General features: G+C 35.7%; 2 protein-coding genes across 2 annotated transcripts; both read right to left on the bottom strand.

Annotated features, from left to right (window-relative positions):
* Positions 1-220: 220 nt before the first annotated feature.
* Positions 221-2,156, bottom strand: LOC121982632 (receptor-like protein kinase At3g21340). Its single transcript, XM_042535769.1, has 3 exons — positions 2,035-2,156; positions 1,759-1,948; positions 221-644 (listed from the first exon to the last, which is right to left on the bottom strand). Exons 1-3 carry the CDS (start codon positions 2,138-2,140, stop codon positions 221-223), a joined length of 720 nt encoding a protein of 239 aa, XP_042391703.1. The 5' UTR covers positions 2,141-2,156.
* Positions 2,157-2,548: 392 nt separating this feature from the next.
* LOC121979196 (putative leucine-rich repeat receptor-like serine/threonine-protein kinase At2g19230) lies at positions 2,549-11,215 on the bottom strand. Its single transcript, XM_042531129.1, has 10 exons — positions 11,119-11,215; positions 10,346-10,913; positions 8,525-9,021; positions 7,112-7,247; positions 6,941-7,012; positions 6,016-6,087; positions 5,828-5,908; positions 3,909-4,051; positions 3,531-3,805; positions 2,549-2,730 (listed from the first exon to the last, which is right to left on the bottom strand). Exons 1-10 carry the CDS (start codon positions 11,213-11,215, stop codon positions 2,560-2,562), a joined length of 2,112 nt encoding a protein of 703 aa, XP_042387063.1. The 3' UTR covers positions 2,549-2,559.
* Between the last annotated feature and the right edge of the window lie 5,628 nt (positions 11,216-16,843).

Genomic DNA, 16,843 nt, shown 5'->3' with positions numbered 1-16,843 from the left:
TGCTAGCCCAGTCACATTGCAATTGACTTCGATTGACACAGTGGAAGAAAATGGAGTTTGTTACAGATCAATCACCCTTCAGGGAGTGTTAAAGGCAAATAACAACTCATTCGAGAATGTTGATGACAAACCAAACCAAACTAGCAATCATTCCATCCTCCACAACTTTACTTTTCCACACTAAAACAACACAACACCTGAATGTGAAACTAGATGAGAATTATCTTGCAAATGGACGAGATTGTCCTGGTGTGTCTCCAATTTCAAATGAACTGATCTGGCTTGTGTTAATATCTTCACTGTGTTTGAACTTACTATTTAGGCGACCAAATTCGAGTTCCAAGCTATCCTTCAGCTCAAGTATAACCTTAGTCATTGTTGGTCTCCTGCTTCCTGATGCTTGAGTGCACTGTTCTGCCAGCTCTTCGACCTTCCAAGCAGAATTGGCATCGAATTGTCCTCCAAATCTTGGATCCATAATGGCATCTATAGGCTCATTGACAAGCGTTGAAGTCACTCGTTGCATTATATGAGGCTTTCTTGAGCTGGGTACAAGAGGAATTTGACCCGTTAAAAGTTCAAAAAGAAGCACCCCAAAACTAAATACATCGCTCTTGACAGTGAGCTGCAAAGTGTTATGGTACCTAAACAGAGGATAGCAAGGAAATCAAATGAGCACTTTTTCATGCTATCATAATTCATGAGCCAAAAAGCATCTCTATAAACTTCAATGGAGTATGGAAGGTGTACAATAAGCAATTTGCATCTTATAGAGAAGCTATGATAGGAAATGAAAACTGATCAAGATAAGCAAGAGGTTTTACTAAGCCAAGTAAGTGTAGATTGGAAAGATGGTTCACTCAAAGACAATGTGGTGGATGACATCAGTATGCTTTGGGTGAAGCAGATATTATATATTATATATTACATTGACATTGTTTCACAAGCAACACACAACTATGGAATTCAAACGTACTACAAAATTTGGCACAAACTAGCCAGGACCAAGCTTAGCAGACTGGTGACTATAATTGGGTTACTGATATCATGCATATGGGAATGTTGACATTGTGAAGCAAAGCATTTATGGATGTAAGTAGATAATAATCTTTTCTGATAATTTTGATCAAATAATTAATCTATTCACAAGAATTACATGAAAAACAAGGTGAAATAAATGGTTATGGATACTATTCTGAAATCTGAATAGCTAACTGCCAAAAATGATATAATAGTAGTTAAAATAATGGAAGACAGTCTTGGATAGATCTCCAGAACCAATAGACATCATTCAGGATATAATGTTGTAAGATATATTAACTAACCACTTACCCCAAAAGTATTGTTAACACTTCTGCTTCATGTGTGAGTGAGGTAGTTGACTTGATTGACTCAAAGCTAACATATGAATTGATTAAATTCCTTTTTTGTAAACTCCCCTTTCATGTGTGGGTGGGATACTTGATTTAGATTTTTCTTAGAGATTTGGACCCATCAACATTTTTTCTGATACCATGTTAAATTGATTAGCTAACTACTTATCCTAAAGCTCAAATTATCAAACAAGGGATCAATTTTTAAATTTATATTGTAAACCATTATGACATCTATTTTTATTTTTTTACTTTGTTGGAAGCAACAAACTTTGTATTAAAATAGTTTGTTCTTTTGACTCTTGGTTTACCAACCTTAATGGATTATATGTTTTACCATGCAATGACAATTCAACAAAATTAAACAAGAGACTTGAAAACATACTCAGGATCAACATATCCAGGTGTTCCGACCACATTAGTAGACACATTAGTCTCATCATCACCTCTGTAAGCCTTGGATAATCCAAAGTCTGCTATCTTTGCCTCTAGATCTGGTCCCAAGAGAATGTTAGATGACTTTATATCTCTATGAATTATTGGTGGATGACACTTATGATGCAGATATTCTAGCCCTGGATCATGTTGAACAGAGAGTTAGCTGTTGGATGAAAGTTATTGTGCTAAGTCAGTGAGACATGCATAGTGCTTTCAGCCAAACCTTCTGCAGCTCCAATAGCAATTTCAAGTCGTTCACTCCAAGACAAGGTTCTACCAGCTTTACCTGTAATGGTCATTTGATGCAATAGAAATAACTCAGCAACCATTCAGGTAAATCAAAGAGAATAATTAGCATATGATCAATCTTATGTTTTACCGTACCTATTTAATCCTAATCAAGTATAATATAGGTATAGTAGTTTGTCTACTGTCTACATAGATTCTAGTGACTAAACAAGAAGAATGTAACAATGATTTTTGATGAGAGAATCAAATGTGTGAAAACTTATGAAACAGTTTGCTACCTTTTCTAAAGGCTTATCATATAGATACCCAAGGAAAGACCTTTATCAAAATTTTGAGATATGTTGGAAGTTTAAATATGAGAACACAACCTAATGTCAAAGCTTAGCTAACAGCTAATAACCACTATGTCAGATGTTTCTCTTTATTTTTTTCTTTATATAACAAAGAAACATGAATATTTGCTTCAAAGCAAGGAAACCAAAAAATTGATCAACATAATCTACTTGCAAGAATTATTTAGCAGTAATGCCATGGTTTCATAACCAATCAAATGATCATGAAGGCTTCCCTGAGCCATATATTCATAAACAAGAGCTAGGCCTTCTCCATGAATGCAGTATCCAATCAATTCAACCAGGTTTTTATGATGAATTCTTGTCAAATTCTGAACCTGCAGCAGCACAACACACAAAATAGTATTCAACATGGTCTATGCAATGATGTGATATTAAATAAGAATACAGATAAAGGACCCGACATTTTAGATGCTATAGAAGTATAATTCTTAATTTGAGAGTTTTTTTTTTACAAATCTCATCTTTCGAATTCATTCTAGAAAAAAAATGTTCTAATTATTTTCCTTTTTTCTATATCTTCCCACATTTTTTTAAAGAAAAGATTGTGTTAGGTGTTTTCATATAATTCTGATGCGTCAAACCATGAACTTTGTTCAAGTTGCAATATTAGTAATGCAGAAGAATCTTTCAGCCCCGCGTGTTTATTGAACTTTTTTTCTTTTGAAGAATATGAACTATATGAACCTTTGTTTTTTTTTTTTTCAAATTTCATCTTTTGAGTTTATTTTAGAAAACAATATGTTCTAATTCTTTTTTTTTCTTTATCTTACCAATTTTTTTAAAAAGAAAAGATTGTGTTAGGTGTTTTCATATAATTCTAATGAGTTAAACCATGAACTTTGTTCAAGTTGCAATATTAGTAATACAGAAGAATCTTTCAGCCATGTTTATCGACAACATCTATAACAGAACACTAAATAACTTCTTTTTTTTCTTTTGAAGAATATGAACTATATGTTGAGCCCCACATTGTCCTCCCTGGAAAATTTTAGGCTCAAGGAAGCATGCCATCTTAATTACCAAGTACACTAGATGCATAAATTTCATCAGATCATCCATGCTCCAATACATCTGATCTTTGATATTTAAAGTTTTGGAAAGCTTAATTAGTTACCTCAGCACCAAATTGCTTTTCCCCTTGCGGCGATGATTGAGAATTCAACTTGACAGCTACTTGCTTTCCATTTTCCAAACAACCATGAAGCACAACTCCAAATCCCCCTTTCCCAATTTTCTTAGCAAAATTGTTAGTTATGCCAATCAACTGTGTGTATGAAAATCTCATTACATGAGGGTTTGTTGTCAGAGAATGAGGCTGTGGAGGATTAGGTGTATCATATAGACTATTTTTTTCCTCAAGATGTCTTTTGCCTGGATTAGGGACTGAACCTGTATTGCAAACCAAGAGATAATGGTTACACCATATGAAAGCCTATAGATCTTGGAAAGGAATTAAAATTGAAATTAAAGCATGTCACCCAGATTTACCTACCTGGATGCCGTTTCCAAATGCACCACCAAACCAATACCACAGCCATTATTAGCACAAAACACCCACCAATTACTGATATCACAATGACAATGGTCTTATTATTGGAGGAAGGAGGTGGGCTTGGAGGAGGAGCATTATCAAATCTGACACCAAGCAATTTAAGCAGCAATGATCAGATTCAGAAACCAATTGAAGGAATACTCATTTATCAGCACTTAATATCATATGGTAGATAACAAACAAGAATACTAAGTGGTCCCCATCTCACGTTTGTTTGATTTAAAGAGGGCTAGGCTATTTCTTCAAGCACGAATCTTACAGCCAATATGTGCACACATCTCAAAATCCCTAGGTGCTACCAAATATTTATCTAGGTGCCATCAAATGATAATCAAGGTGCCACTAAAATGTAAACAGTTTCGTATTCTAAATTGGTGGGACCTTCCAAGATAAATTCATTTTTTTTTTCATTTGGAATTAGTGGCACCTTGATAACTATTTGATGGCACTATGATGGCTATTTGGTGGCACGTAGAATCCTAGAAAATCATTTAGGGACATTTAGAGAACTATTTAGTCGCACCTAGGGGTTGTAAAGATATGTTCAAAATTTCAGCATTCTAAATTGGTGGCACCTTGATAGCTATTTGGTAGTTCCTTGATAACTATTTGGTGGCACCGTGGCACCTAAATAACCATTTAGTAGGATCTAGAGTGTTTTTAAGTTGCATTGAGATTTTGCATGAATATGCAAACAAATGTGAAGGGGGGCTGAAGAAGTCCCATCCATGGATAACCTGTTAAGCAACATGATTGGATTATACATAAGGCTTTTAAAGCCTACAAAGAGACAAGGCACCCGTTCTTGCAGCTACTTTTGCAAATCAGAACTTGACGTAGTTCTTGATCTGCTTAAACATAAAATGCACTGTGAAATTGTGAATCATCCCCCAAACAAAAGCAGTATTCCTTTCCCACTCGAAAAACTAGCATTGCTCATGTGTTGATATTTGTTCCACCAACATAGAATCCTTAAAAGAACTGAAAATTTTGAAGGAAAACTAGATTAAAAAAGAAGGTCGATACTTTTCCAGGAAACCAACATGTGTTGATTAAATTTTGTTTATAAATATATTTATCAACTACCATCCATAATCATGTTTTTCATGACTGATCAATTGGGTGTATATCTGACAGCATTCCTTGATCAAACCAACAAATTCAATCAATTTTTGAACATTGTAAAGTTGTGAACTAATAAATTCAATTTCACAACCATTCCAATAAGATAGTGAGAAACTAACTAAGTATTTATTACCCGTGTTCACTTGTGGATCCGCCTTTTGTAATGCAAGTAAAAAAATGTAAAACAGATAAGCTGACATCCAGAAAAGACTTATCTTGATTTGGGATTCAGTGGTTATGTACCATATAAATAACCTAAAATGGCCCAATAACAAAGAACTCGGCTGTAGCATGAATTTCATGCTCCAGGCAGTCCCAATTCATTGTTAAACTATGAAAAGGAGAATGACAAGATTTCATAGCCAGGTGGAGAGATAAGCTACTCACTTTCAGCAATACTAGGATTCTACTCATGAATAGACATGACTATACTGATTCTGAATACATATGTATATTACTATTTCTTTATGGAAGTGGAAAAAATATAAATATGAGATGCCAACAAGCACATGTCTAATGTGATACATGTTGCTGAAATCATCATAGTTAAGCTGTCCATGTGCCAACTAACTCACATCAACAAGTTAATTTCTGCGTCCTAATAGGTGCCTTGTATTAAGAGAGATAAAATTTGCTTTGAAGAATTGACGAAATCAGTTAATAGTAGGAAGAAAGATTTCTTAAGAGAACATTGATTTCAAAATTTGACAGAAGGAATTATAGCAAACACTTACATAATCTGTAGCAGCTGATCATTCACTCTTCTACTAAGCGAAGGAGGTATTGTCTTATCAATGTTGGTTTGCATTAAATATCTAGGGAAGAAAAAGCAAAGAAACTTAATATATCAAGAAGAGATCTCGTGTCATTGATTCTGCTATTTGAAAATAGATAGTAAATAAACCATTGGTGTAAGACTTACAGAACTTTAAGCTGGGATAATTTTCCTAATACATCAGGTATCATTCCAGTCAAGTTATTGTAAGATAGATCCCTGAAATTAACAACCAAATTAGAGTTCCAAGTCATCCCTTGAACAAAGAATCCAAGGTACACGAAAAGTTCACATCTCTAACAATATCATATCAATACTCTACATATAATTAATCAAATTGGTGTAGACTGCATAGACACATGTAGGTCTCACACAATAGTGGTGGTCTAGTTATAGAGCACGAAAAAAAAGGGTTGACGATAAGCAATATGGTCAAGATTGGCAATCTAGAATGACCAAATGGAAATGCGTACTATATACCATTGATGAAATGATTGTATGCGTACAATTATGAACATTAAAGAATGATGATATGATATTCTCTTTATTCTGTAAGATAATTTATGTAAGATGGACATAAAACATAAGTGGAAAATTTCAGAAGAGAAGCTAACAATAAATAGTAGCTTGTACTTTGAGAAAGTAACCGTGGAGTACTAGTTACAAAAATGAACTTTAATTGTAAAAAATACAAAAAAATTTAGCGGACAAAAATACAAAATTTACAAGTATTGCAGAAAACTCAAAGTTGCATGCCCAAAGTTCAGAAGACACCAACCGATCCTACTATAACCACAACATTTTCTATGTTAGCTCCAATTGTGAAAAAAAGAACAATAGGATAATAGGATAAGACATTATAGGTAGATAGAATTATCTGTAAGTTTGGTGTTTCCAGTAGTTGCACAATATATGTGTTTTAAGTACTTAGTACTCAGAACCAAGACAATAATATAAGTATCCTTTAACAACAAACACAGAAAGGAAAGGACTTCCATGATTACCTTCATAGTCAAGGTGCAAGTATATAAATATATAATCAAGGTACTTATCATAAAGCATCAGCACTTACAGATAATTGATTGCTGAAAGTTCACTGAAGGAAGGGGATATTTCACCAGTCAGTTCACTATAAGACAGATTTCTGCAAACAATCAAATTAATCTTATAAATTTAAATATTTGAGTATTTTAGAACAGTCATCTTTTTAATAATCATTTTTTTTCTTCAGTGGATAACTCACACAGCTGTGATACTTGGGGGCTCTGAAATATAGCTACAATTCAAACCAGCCCATCTATATTCTACTGGTGAACAGGGATCACCTGTCCATTGCTTCTTCACTTTGTATTGAGCCTTGATGGCGTTAATGGCATCAACTAGTTATCAATAGCCAATAAACAAAGAAATCAATCAGCACATTGCATTAACTATTGTTTGTGAAGATCCATGCAAATTAAAAAAAAAAACAAACAGAGCAAGCATGACCACGACCCAATTAAGAAAGTAATAGAATAGATCTGAAAAGAAATTGTTAGTTTTTGTCTGAATAGCAAAGTCTTACATAGAAAACTAAAGAACATAACCTGCTGTAAATCTAATAGCAGACTATTTTGAACTCAGGCAGTTTTATGCCATCGACATATCCTATCATACAAGCAAATTATTAATAGGATTGGCAGAAATTTATGCTCTAGTGGACAATTCTCTTAGTTTCAAACTCATCTGCACTTAGAAAAATGGATGAAGTTACCAAGGAACCAGTTGGGTCCTACATAAAAGAAATGATCACGTAGTAAGTAACGCCTACTTACAAAATGAAACAACATAAAAAATGAAAATGATTTAGTAAAAGTTTTCTAGAGCATCTGCAAAAATTATTACAATTGATGAATTCAGTTGAAGTTTAGTAAAAGTTTTCTACAGCATCTGCAAAAATTATTACAATTGATGAATTCAGTTGAAGTAAGAAAAACTAAAAATTTTAGTTTTCATTCTGCCTTTAAAAGCTCAAACTGCCATAGATTTTATCCTATTCTCTATTTGATTGTTTTTACCTCAAATTGTTAACATGTATTATCTTTTTTTAATTACCTCCTTGACCACATAATTAAGCTAATTGAATTCAAATGGTTCAGGCCACGAATAGGGAAATTAAATCAAGCACAGTTTTAATTATTTAGCTTTTAGGTTATTTTAATTTGTAAGAACGAAGTTTGAATATTCAAGAACTAAGAGTAACTTAATCAAATATCTAATGCCCACGTAGTTATCATGAATTTCAGCTAACCCTTTCATACATGTGAGTAGATATCTTGCCTTTTTTAATCTTTACTAACAAGGTATCCAACTAAAAATTAAGCACATTCTAACAATCAGAATATCCATCTAACAAGGTATCCAACTCTTGTTATATAATGTTGAAAAATTAATATGGGAAAGAATATGCCCAAAAAAACTCCACTTTTTTCCCGATAAAACCAAGAGCAAACACAAAGCAACTATTTTTCCCTCAAAATAAAAAAGACCGAAGAGAATAAAAATATCGGAGAAGCAATTCATCGAGTGTCCGGTAGGCAGCATTTGGTCTACAAAAAACAAGATACAACTTCAAATTTTCCATCAGAAAAACAAAAATATGTTGCAGACAACGTACCATCTCTCTCATTGGTCGTCACGTTCTCGAGGTGCATGGGGGAAAATATCTCCAAGGCATTCAAGATAGGAGGCAGGTTGAAGCTGTCGTTGGGCTTGATCTCCCACAGATAGGTATCGTTTGGGTTGAGGGGGTCGATGCTGTAGAGGGAATCCGCCAAAAGGTAGGGAGGGGCGTAGTCCGCTCTCGCAATCTCGCCGTTGAGAAATATGTCGACGGCCCTGGACTGATTGGGGAGGAGGGCATCGAACTCGGAGAAATATAAGTTGATGTAGAACTGATTGTTGCGAAACCCGGTGTCGGCGAAGTCCCAGTGGAATGCAATGTCCGTGACGCCACCGACGCCGGAGGGGGTGACCGCCGTCTGCATGACGGCCACCGGCACCCTGTACTCGTCATTGGTGAAGTATTCGATCGGCCGAGTGGTGTTGATGTTGGTCCAATAAGGAGCATTCGTCAACTCTGTCCAGATGCGATCGTACGGATCCGTCGGGTACCTAATTTAATTATGCAACCGCAACACCATCTCAAACCCATTTACAAATATTGCATTTTATCGACAGCAAAGAAAAAGAAAAGGAAAAACCTTAATATTTTTATCTCAACATTAATATAGCAACTAGGAGGGCTGCTCAATAAATATACACTATACATTTACACCGTCATATGATACGGATTCGAATCGATAAAGTTAAGAAAAAAATTTTATAACTTCTTAATATATCTCCTCATAAATAGTCGTAGAGTCGACCGTGTGAGATCACTGGAGCCGCAGATTCCACCTTTACTACCATCGAGTTTGAGAACAAATCCAATAAATATCCTAACCATAAACACCTCCTTAATTTATTATTTAATTTTAAAATAATAATTATTTTAAATATTAAAATATTGAATTAGCTTGGATCAAACAGATTTGAAGAGCTATCGAACTAGTATTAATGGGCTCAAGGTAGGCTAAAATATTAAATCAGCCGGCTCGAGCTCGATCAACTCTGAGCTCTAGTCGAGCTTTGACTGAGCTACTCGCAAGTGAATTAGCTCATTTGCATCCTACAATAGAATATGATTTCCATAGGAAAGGTAAATCATAATCCAAAAACTCAGGCTTACCCATAGAATTATTGAAGAAATTGATATTCTGTCGATGGTTATCCACGAAAGTTGGGTTCCATCGATAACTATCGACGGAACACAGCTTCTGTCAGTAATATTAGGGAATACTGAAGGAATTGATTCCGTCAAAAAGTCTGCCTAAAAATACTGTTTCTATCGAGAAAACTTACCATGGAAATTTAATATTACGGAATTTATATTCCATCATTGTATACCGATAGAATTTAAATTCCATCGGTAAAATCATTTTCGACAAATTATTTTCTGACAAATAATTTTTCGTTGTCATTCCGTCACTAAACTAGTGCACCGACAGAATTATAACGGATGATTTCGTCGGTAATCCCTTTTTTAAAGTAAAATAATAGTAAACTTTAATTAAATTGCTCCAATTTAATTAAATTTATAATATAGCGCAATTAGGAAGGTATAATTATGAACCATAATTATTAAAAAATAATTAAATAATTTTGATAAGTTTAAATAATTTTAATTAAATTTATAATTTTTTTTTTAATATAATAGTGTTGTAGGTATAATAATTTTAATTGAGTTGGAGTTTTGTGTGTGTATATTGCAGTAGTTATTCGGTAGTCTGATGATTACTAAAAAAGAGGATTTTTTTTAATTTTTGTCTATTAAAGTTGTAAGAATTAAACAAGAAGATAAATTAGTTTTCTTTTTAACTATATGTCAGTCACTGACCTTATGGTTTGAGTTGCACCCAGGTTTCGCCTGGCGAAGACTTGAAGATAGAAACTGTCATTGACTAGCGTGTACAAAGAGGAATCTATGCGTCTCAGCTCCAAAGACGATATGAAGGGTACTCCGTTGCCGGTATTCACCAGACAAATCGATACAGAACTGTTGACCACCGCAACGATCAAAGCCTCTGCTCTATATGTATAAGACTCGTTTTGTATGCTCATTGTCATCAGCATGTTAACATCGATGTAAACATCGAATTCCAAAGGATTGATTGTGTTAGCCTTATGGAGTCCATCGTAGTTGCCGTACAAGAAGTAAGCGCGCACCAAGTACTTGTAGTATTGCACCACCGGTCGCAACGTGTAGCAGCTACGCGTGCTGTTGGGGAAGCTGCGCAAGGTGGTTAATTGCAACCGGAAGGAGGATAAGTAGGTCGAGCCAATGGTGTAGTCTTTGCCCAAGTCTATGTAAGCGTCGTCGGAAACATAGGTCAAGCCAGTGGTGTTATCGACATAGCTGGTGCCATCGCCGATCCCGCAATCGATGCTTATGAAAGAGGTAGAATCTGTAGAAGTTCATATGGAAGATTTAAAGTTAAATGGTGTGCATATGAGGATAATCTGATACACGAATTTTCCATCAATATAGGATCCCTAAGAAGAGTCAATTGTATGCGACCTTAGTTGGTATTGCAAGAGACTGTTTTCTATGACTTGGACTTCCAAATCGAACGACAACTTTAAATGGTACATAACTGAATCAATTTATACCTGGAGGGGGCTGGCAATGAAGCCCAAGAACATTAATCAGTAGAATTTGCAGGAGAAGCCAAAACCAGTAGTAGCTTGAGCCTGATCTCTTCTCCATTGCCTGCTTCTCCAACTGAATTTTGAGCTGTGATTTGGATGGATACAGAGATTATATAGAGCAAGTTGATTAAAATTTTATGATGTTGTATTATAAATACTACAAAATAGTGAAACAAATTATATAAAATATGCTTAAACCCTTCATTGACTTTGATCTTTTTTATTAACCTTGAACTGATCTCATGAAAACACAATAATGACAATAATAAGAAGAGGAAAAGGAGTTGAAAACATGCATTAATTGTTAAGTGTTATGCAATGAATTTACTGAATTTTTTTTCTATATATTTTATTCTGTACGGCAGCAAGTTACATAATTATAAAAACTCTAAATCTCTTTTAGAGCCGATTCAAATACAATAATTCATTAATAAGTGACGTATTGAGAATGTTTAAAGTATTTTCAATCGCTGTTTTTAATAGCAAGACTTTTTAAAATAATTCCTGAATTTTTAATTAACTTTATCTGCAACAAGTTGACTTTTTAACTAATTCTGGACAAGGAATTATTTGTAAAAATATGGATCCAAGATCTTAATGAGTTGAATATCAAACTATGAACACATAAGCCGAGTTATATATATATATATATATATATATATATGAAACAAGAAAAGGAAGATAGAAAAAAGTTAATTAATAATACTAAAATAAAATAAAATTTATTTAAATATAAATGATGATATAGTATAAATAGAGTATAATGACATAGAAGGATCCGTATAGTTGATTTCATTTATTCAGATAAGATTTAGTTGTTGTCATTGTTATAATACTTTTTAGATATAATAATTTTGGCATTTTAATTAACCGTGCAAGCAAGTTTAAGTATTATCCAAATCACGTACCCAATTTTTATAACACCTAAATCATGTACTATATTTTTAAAATACCCCTACTCTTTTTTCCTAGATTTATCAAACAGTTTCATCTAAAATTGACTAATTGATCTAAAAAATTTCAAATCACTTCAAATCAAAACCAATATACTCTTCAAAACCTTCTTACTATATTTATGCATTCAGAGCTGAATTTGATAGTGTAAATTGAGGGCAGTAAATTTTTAAACTTACAAAAGTATAATAAAATTTATCACAAGCTCATTATAGGGCCTAGGACAATGATATTCTCTAATCAACACTACGAATGAGTTCCTAAAGACTAGAACTTTCTTAATTTTAAAAATATCATACTTTTAAAATTTTAAATTGTGTAGGCCCATCAGTCAGTGGACTTAGAAAACTCCGAATCATTTCAAACTAAAACTAATATACTCCTGAGGTTTCATTAATATATCCATGTCCTCAATTCGATAGAATAAATTGAGAACAATGACTTTTTAAACTTATAAAAGCTTGATAAAATTTGTCACTTAACATACTCCCAATCAAGTCCGATCGAATAAGGGGAATTGAGTACTAGTACAGTTCAAATGACTTTCGATGACTCAATCTATCTGGTGATTATCATCTATTCAGCTAGAAAGTCTAGTCGAACCTTAGGAGAGAGGTTTGGTCCATCAGACCCATGGGTCAACCGCTAAAAAGCATCCGCTTGAAGATGTATAGGGAAATCTTTCCTTGCTTCGTCAGAAGACCTTGGGGGTGTGACCTCCCATAGCTATTTAAGTGGTCTTTCATGAGTGTCCAACTAGGGCTCAAGGGATTATTCCCTTACCCTTTCTCTCTTCTCGAGGGATTAGGCTAATCATTCTAATTGGTCTTTATGTGTTGGCTTGAGGTCGGACCACTTCAGTTGACTCCTTATAGACTTTGACCATGTCAGCCAATACTCTTTACTTCAATACTCACTTTAAGGGTCCCACCCTACTCCATCAAAATTATTCCTGTCTGAAGTAGTTGAAGATGGACAACTGATGAGATGACTGTGTACTTGAATAGGAAAGTCCAAAGCCACCAATGAGTATGCCACGTCACAAAGGGAAAAGGGAGAAAAAAACATCGACAGAGGAGCCAAGGAGGGGTCCTCGACGCAGTTTAAAGTTAATATTATCAAAATAAAATATAGGAACAAGATGCCCTAATTAAAGTTAACAAGAATTATACAAGAATATATATGTCACTAACATTATGGTTTGAGTTGCCTCCAGTGTGGACTTGAAGTTAGAAGTTGTTATTGACTAGCTTGTACAATGAAGGGGACTCCATTGCCGGTATTCACCGAGCAAATCGATACAGAATTGTTGGTCACTGCAACGATCAGAACCTCTGCTCTATATGTAACAGACTCATTTTGTATGCTCATTGTCATTAGCATGTTAACATCGATGTAAACATCTAATTCCAAAGGCTTGATAGTGTTAGCTTTGCAGAGTCTGTCATAGTTATCGTATAAGAAGTAGGTGCGCACCAAGTTGTTGTGCAAAAGGATGTCCACATATCTCCATAATGACATGATATTGCCCACTTTGGGCCTAGGTCCTATCTTGACCTACTTCAGGCCTCCCTGCGAGCATCCGGTCACCTTGACCTACTCCGGACCTCCCCGCGAGCATTCGATCACCTTGACCTACTTCGGGCCTCCCTTCGGGCTCCCTGCGAGCATCTGGTCGCCCTGACCTACTTGCCTCCACGAGAGCATCTGGTCGTCTTGACCCGCTCCAAGCCTCCCCGTAAGCATCCAGTCATCCTGACCTACTCCGGGCCTCCTCGCGAGTATCCGGTTACCCTAACCTACTTTGGGACCTGTTCCGGTCCTCCCTGTAAGCAGTTTGATCCGGTCAATCTTGACTTACTTCGGGCCTATCCGTGAACATCCGGTCACTGCTCCGGGCCTCCCTGCGAGTATCTAGTTACCCTAACCTGCTTCGGGACCTATCCCGGGCCTCCCCGTAAATAGTTTGATCCGGTCAATCTTGACTTACTTCGGGCATATCCGTGAACATCCGGTCACCTTGACCTGCTTCGGGCCTCTCTACGAGCATCCAATCACCTTGACCTACTCACCTCCCTGCAAGTATCTGGGCCTCCCCGTAAGCAATTTGATCCAGTCAATCTTGACTTACTTCAGGTCTATCCGTGAACATCTGGTCACCTTGATATGCTTCGGGCCTCTTTGCGAGCATCTGATCATCCTGACCTACTCACCTCCCTACAAGTATCTGGTCACCTTAACCTGCTCCAAGCCTCCCCGCAAGTATTCAGTCATCCTGACCTGCTCTGGGCCCACCCTTAACTTAGTTCAAGGTCACCCCACATGGCATCTAGTCTGAACCATATCTCTGATACCATTTGTTGTGCAAAAGGATGTCCATATATCTCCATAATGGCATGATATTATCCACTTTAGGCTTAGGCCCTCATGACTTTGCTCTTGGATTCTACCCAAAAGGTCTCATGCCAATGGAGATATCATGCATCTTTTTAACTCCATGATCTTTTACCAAATTTTTCCAATGTGGGACTTTGATTGAACCCCAACACAAGTATTTGTAATATTGCACAACCGGTCGCAACATGTAGCAACTCAGCGTTCTGTCGGGAAGCTGCGCAAGGTGGCCAATTGATGTTGGTTGGAGGATAAGTAGGTCGAGTCAATGGTGTAGTCTTTGCCTGAGTCTATGCAAGCATCGTCGAAAACATAGGTTAAGCTAGTGATGCTATCGTAATAGCTGGTGCCATCATCGATCCTGCAATCGATGCTTATGAAAGACGAAGAATTTGTAGATGTTCATATGGAAGATTTAAGATAATTTGAAAGTTAGACGATGTGAATATGTATCAATTTATTTATACGTGAAGGGATTATATCGACCATCAAAATAAATTAGAAAACACTCATAATGAATCATTCATCGATCTAGTATTTTTTTTACTTTTAGATTGGGTAGAGCTATCGTTATTACTTTTAAATTTGGGTTTGTCTTTGTACGTTTTGATTGTACCATTCCGTTGGTCATTTCCGTGGTTTCGAAATAATTAATTATGACAATCGGAAGGTCAATGAAATCTTCTTGACTCAAAGTCATCCCGGTCATTTTCTTTTGGCTCTTCTTTTGAGAAAAAAGTACTGTCAAAATAATATCTTTTTATCAGTTGAAGAAGACTGCGTGGGTAATTAAGTTTGTTTTATGTGCATAACTTGCATAATAAGCATGTTGGATGTCCAATAACGATATACCAAAGTTCATGTGCATCGATCTAGGGACGAATTGACAGAGATATTAGAGATGAGTAAATCATCTATTACCACATGTGCAACTTGTAAAAGGCAAAAGATCAATGAAATACGTACCACATCATCGTCTCAAGGTGCCTATTGGTATCAATTAGCATCTCTGAAACTTATTAATCTAACAATTGGCCATTATTGATATTGTTAGATATACCAACCTTGCCGACATAATTTTATTGGCGTCAATTGAGATAGGCTTGTGGATAGTATCTAAAATTGACTTAGATAAAAAATTTAACCAAGGTAGAAATATTCTCAACGATGGCAAAGAGGGCCAGTTCTACCACGGTGAGAGAAACTCAATGAATTTATATCGTGTATTTGTGTTAGTTTTATTCATTTTAATATCCTCATCAGATATCTTTGGATATGAAAGTTACGGAGGTGAAGATGTTAAAATTATACAAGATTAAATAAAATAAGAAATAAAAATATTAGAGAGAAAGTCGGGATTGCACCTATTAAGGAAAAAAACTCTAAGAAATGTATGTAGACGACCAATATATATTCCAGTTAAGAAATATGTTCGAGATTCAATCAAAATCCTATATTTGAAAGATTTAGAAAAGATTATACATGTAAAAGGATGTAAGATATCTTTATTAGTATGAGACATTTTGGGTAGAGCCCAAGAGCAAAGTAATAAGGGTTTAGGTTCAAAGTGGACAATATCATATTATTATAGAGATATGTGAACATCCTTTCGACACAAAAGACTCATGTTATTGTAGAGATATGTGAATATCCTTTACACAACAAATGATATCAGAGCTACGGTCTAGACCAGATGTCATGTGGGGTGATCTTAAACGAAGTTGTGGAAGGCTTGAGCAGGTTAGGATGACCGGAAGTTTACGGGGAAGGCCCGGAGTAAGTCAGGAAAATCGGATGCTCGCGGGGATGCCAAGAGCAGGTTAAGAGTGTTGGATCAAGTCTCACGTGAGAGGGGGTGAATCACGTGGTTTTCAAAAATTCTCTTTTCGTCGTTTTAAAATCAGAGTGCAAGCGCAGTGGAAAAGAAAAAAAAACACGAAAGGCAGGCACGAGAGGAACACAAGTAGTGTACTTGGTTTGGAGCCTTCGACAACTCCTATTCCAAAATCCAGGTCCGCAGACCTATCGATGGGCAATTCACTATAAACCTCTTCCGGTACCTCCAGGAGAGGGATCAAAGTGCAAGTAAAGTTAGAACAAGTACAACACCCTACACTTGTCCATTTACATTATTTAATTACACAAAAAAAAATTTACCAACACTTTGGAGATTGAAGTGGGAGCGCTCGTGTCGATGTCGGTCTGCCCGCCGTGATCGAAAGTCTTCGGAGTAGTCGTCGGGCGCAGCAACTTTGCAGCGGAGTCGTAGCAGAAGCTTGGAGCAATCGAAAGTTCAAAAAGATACGCAGTATCTCATATAGGAGTTGTTGAAGAAGCT

The sequence above is a fragment of the Zingiber officinale genome, chromosome 5A (genome assembly GCF_018446385.1).
Source record: "Zingiber officinale cultivar Zhangliang chromosome 5A, Zo_v1.1, whole genome shotgun sequence".
Taxonomy (NCBI): Eukaryota; Viridiplantae; Streptophyta; class Magnoliopsida; order Zingiberales; family Zingiberaceae; genus Zingiber; species Zingiber officinale.
This window is presented reverse-complemented; position numbering and strand designations above follow the sequence as displayed.

Excerpts from the sequence above, each read along its gene's own strand:
- LOC121982632 (XM_042535769.1), bottom strand. The coding sequence starts at position 2,140 with ATGGTTGCTGAGTTATTTCTATTGCATCAAATGACCATTACAGGTAAA. Across the intron at positions 1,949-2,034 it reads TGCTATTGGAGCTGCAGAAG|GGCTAGAATATCTGCATCAT; the intron begins GTTTGGCTGAAA and ends AACATGATCCAG. Across the intron at positions 645-1,758 it reads CCTGGATATGTTGATCCTGA|GTACCATAACACTTTGCAGC; the intron begins GTATGTTTTCAA and ends TCCTCTGTTTAG.
- LOC121979196 (XM_042531129.1), bottom strand. The coding sequence starts at position 11,215 with ATGGAGAAGAGATCAGGCTCAAGCTACTACTGGTTTTGGCTTCTCCTG. Across the intron at positions 6,088-6,940 it reads CTTTCAGCAATCAATTATCT|GGATCTATCTTACAATAACT; the intron begins GTAAGTGCTGAT and ends TGTTAATTTCAG. Across the intron at positions 3,806-3,908 it reads CATTTGGAAACGGCATCCAG|GTTCAGTCCCTAATCCAGGC; the intron begins GTAGGTAAATCT and ends TTTGCAATACAG.